Source organism: Pteropus alecto, unplaced genomic scaffold (genome assembly GCF_000325575.1).
Source record: "Pteropus alecto unplaced genomic scaffold, ASM32557v1 scaffold3, whole genome shotgun sequence".
In the NCBI taxonomy this organism is placed as follows: domain Eukaryota; kingdom Metazoa; phylum Chordata; class Mammalia; order Chiroptera; family Pteropodidae; genus Pteropus; species Pteropus alecto.
The window spans coordinates 55,668,146-55,671,536 of NW_006442484.1; the positions used below are offsets into that span (position 1 = coordinate 55,668,146).

Genomic DNA, 3,391 nt, shown 5'->3' on the forward strand with positions numbered 1-3,391 from the left:
TTTCCCTATCTAAACCCTGTTTGAAGTCTCATTTAAGTTCTCCTGTTGCTCAAACTCTTATATTTTTGTCTTCCTTCACTGTCCTCTGTATTTATCCTTTAATGCTTGATTGTGTATCTTCTTATATTATTCTCCAATTGTTTCCTGGAAAGAACATTAAGATGCCTGCTCTGTTTAGTATACACTGTTGTATCTGCCATCCGAGACAACTAGTATGTAACTGGAAATAGATTAGGGATGGGATCATTGACATATAAAAATCTGAAACTCCTCAAGCTACATCATTCCTCTTTTTTTATTTATCGATTTATAGCTACCATTGATCCAACATTGGACTGTCTCATTTTCTTTATTTCAAGGTAACACTGTGTAGACTTTAATATTAAGAACACTGTTACACAGATATAGCCAAAGACAAGTCTCTGCTATTTTTCCAAAATCATAAAATTCTAAAGCCAAATTCAATGATTTGGAATGTATACTGTTTTGAATATTTTACCCACTTTTATATTCAGTCATATAGCTAGTTCTTAGTTTTAATCACTAAATTATTTAAAGTAGCTTAAATAATAGATAACATATCAATTTTAAACAACTGTCTTAGTAAAATATTTTGAATAAACAGTATTTCATTTCCTCAGATTATAATATATTAGTTACTATTATGGTAATCATTTCACACCAAGTCAACACTTTGTACACTTTAAACTTACACAATGTTATGTCAGTTATGTCTCAATAAATCTGGAAAAGAAAGTTACTATGTGAGTATTTTTATAATAATTTTTAAGTAAAATAATCATAGAATCCAGCAGCAGTTGCTAAAACACTTAGAGCACTTTTATTTTAATAATTATCATGTGACTCCATTTACTCTCCAAAGTAAGAAATGTTCTTAACAAATGTAGGAACAGAACAGCAATAACTGAGATTAAATTAAATGATAAAAAGTACATGTGGTATCTGTGAGCACTTACAACTTAACATGAATGTTAAATCCTGTTGGAAATTATTATTTGTTCTCCAACTAAGAAACAAAACTTTGTCCCAATTATATTACATTCTATTGAAGGTTCACTAAATGTTTTAACAGTATTTTTGTTTTAATAGATACATTCTGGAATATAATTTAAACAAAACTAAGATATATTTTTTCTTTTTTCTCTTAGGAGTTTCAATTGCTGAAAGCTACTTGGAAATAGAAGGAATGGCTAATTGTCTTCCATTCTATGGAGTGATGGATTTAAAAGAAATTCTTAATGCTATATTAAACAAAAATGCAAAAGAAGTTTATGAATGTAGACCTCGCAAAGTGACAAGTTATTTAGAAGTATGTGTTATCTGATTATTTAGGTTGGCTAGGTTTTATGACACTTGACTGTTCCTTAATAAAATAGTAAGTGGTTTCAAAATAGTAAAGTTTCTATAAGGTTTATTATTGTTTGCAAGAAGGAAATACTATTAAAGGAAGAAAACTTCTTTAAAAGTTTCACCTCATAAACTGGTTGTTGTACACTCTATCATGGATCTTTACTATAACATTATTTTTTTAGTATATATTGAGGAAGACTTATGCATGAAACATTTTGTAGTGAAGTTCTTTTTGTTGTTATGCTTTTATTTTTTTAGAAGGGATTCAGAATTGCTCCACCTTTATACCAAATACTTGTCTAAAAAGAACTGTAATATGATTTTAAGCCATGATCTCTTTAAGGGCAAAGAAAAGAGAGAAAGTGAAACATGTAGATTATTAAATAAATGGAAGTTTTAGTTTTCTGGCAATATCTACCACAAATGAGAAATATAACAGTGGGTTTTAAAAAATTCAAAAGTAATAGAGGATGGAGGAAGATTATAAACTTTTAAATGTCCAAATATAAGATAGTGGTGGGAAAACAATAGTGATCGTATGTTTGAGGAGCCATCCCTGAAAGATGACTGATATTATTTTAAAAACAAACCTGAACTTTAAAAGTTTTTTTCTCCTTTTTAAAAAATGAGTCATTTTTCTCTTGGACTGTAACCATGGTGTCCCAATGCATTCTGAGGGTCAGACATCCTCAACAGGGAAGTCCATTTTTTAACCCTTTTTGAAGATTGTATTCAGTAACATACTGTGAGTCTTTCAAGAGCTTTGTCTTGTGAACCTTCACAGCCTATTGTGGGGGCAGTTCAACAGTGATAGTTTCTAGAGACATCAAAGGAATTTTTTCACGTGAAAAAGTTAGTATAAACTTAAATAAAGGTTGATGAAGTTGCAGGTAGTGTTTTGTATATTGAGGAACCACGTGGGAAGAAATAAGATTTCAGAAATAACAAATTTAAGTTAGATATAAATATTTTTGCTAATATTATACCTCATTAGATTAAAGTAATTAGTGGATGCGGTTCTTAAGAAAGATAGCCTAGAAAAAAAAGAGAACCGTCTGTTAGAACCACAGGAATGCTTCATTTAAAGCCATACTGAATTAGATGAAACAGAAAGATAGGAGAGTGAAGGGAGAACCAAAAGAGGGGTGGATATAAAATGATGGGAGGAAAGACATTTTAATATAAGTAGTATCACATTTTTCATAGGGTAACAGTTGCTAGAAGACCATCAGGTGTGGCTGTTCAGTGGCAGTGATAACCTTGAAGAGAGTCGAAATGGAAAAGTGGCAGGGGTGGAAGACTTGCCAGAGGTCAAAGAATAGTGGGGTAGTGGTGAAAAGTGTAGGCAGCATGTCAGATGGTGGTGAAAGGAAGGCAAACGATTGGAGAGCGGATGTTCCAAAACATGTAGGAAAGGACAGTGGGATATGATACAAGCTTTAGAAAGGAGAAACCATTCTGTGAATAAAGAGCAAAAAAAGGGAGGAAAAGTGAAAGTAAAAATATTTTGAGCTAAACTCGAAGTCATGTTACCTCAAGGAAGTCATGTATGATACATGTGGTAAAGGGGTAGGAAAAGTTATCTGTGGAGAATGAAGGGGCTGGGGTGCCACTGGGGATTTGAATATAGTGGAAAAAGTTTGAAACTAAGAGCAAGTAGGCACTCTAAGAGAAGGTTGGTTAGAGAAGAATGAGATTTCGTGGCATTAAGGGATCATAAAAACTAACATTGGTATTGGATCCAGCCAGGAGCTTTGTCATTCTCCAGTGCTTGGTAGAATTTATCCAAGGGTAGGGAGCAGCAACATGAATGTGGTGGGAGAACAAGAGAGTAAATGAGGAAATTTGAATACATAAGAGGTTTCTTATACCAAAAAGACCTGTTAGATCCCAGAGGGATATAAAGATGAATTAGATTCTAGTAGGAATTTGCCTTTAGATTTTAGTAGGAGTCCTAAAGGAATGCAGGAAGCTAGAGATAGTTTCCTTTATTCTTACTATTCATACCTTACATAGGGAA

General features: G+C 32.5%; 1 protein-coding gene across 6 annotated transcripts in view; it reads left to right on the top strand.

The window, feature by feature from the left end:
* The window catches only part of PMS1 (PMS1 homolog 1, mismatch repair system component), a 65,888-nt gene that overhangs the window by 61,072 nt on the left and 1,425 nt on the right, over positions 1–3,391 (top strand). For all 6 annotated transcript variants that reach the window (XM_015596642.2, XM_015596641.2, XM_006921285.3 and 3 more), the window contains one exon: positions 1,170–1,330. In XM_015596642.2, coding sequence (XP_015452128.1) covers positions 1,170–1,330 — 161 coding nt within the window. The remainder of the gene's footprint in view (positions 1–1,169; positions 1,331–3,391) is intronic.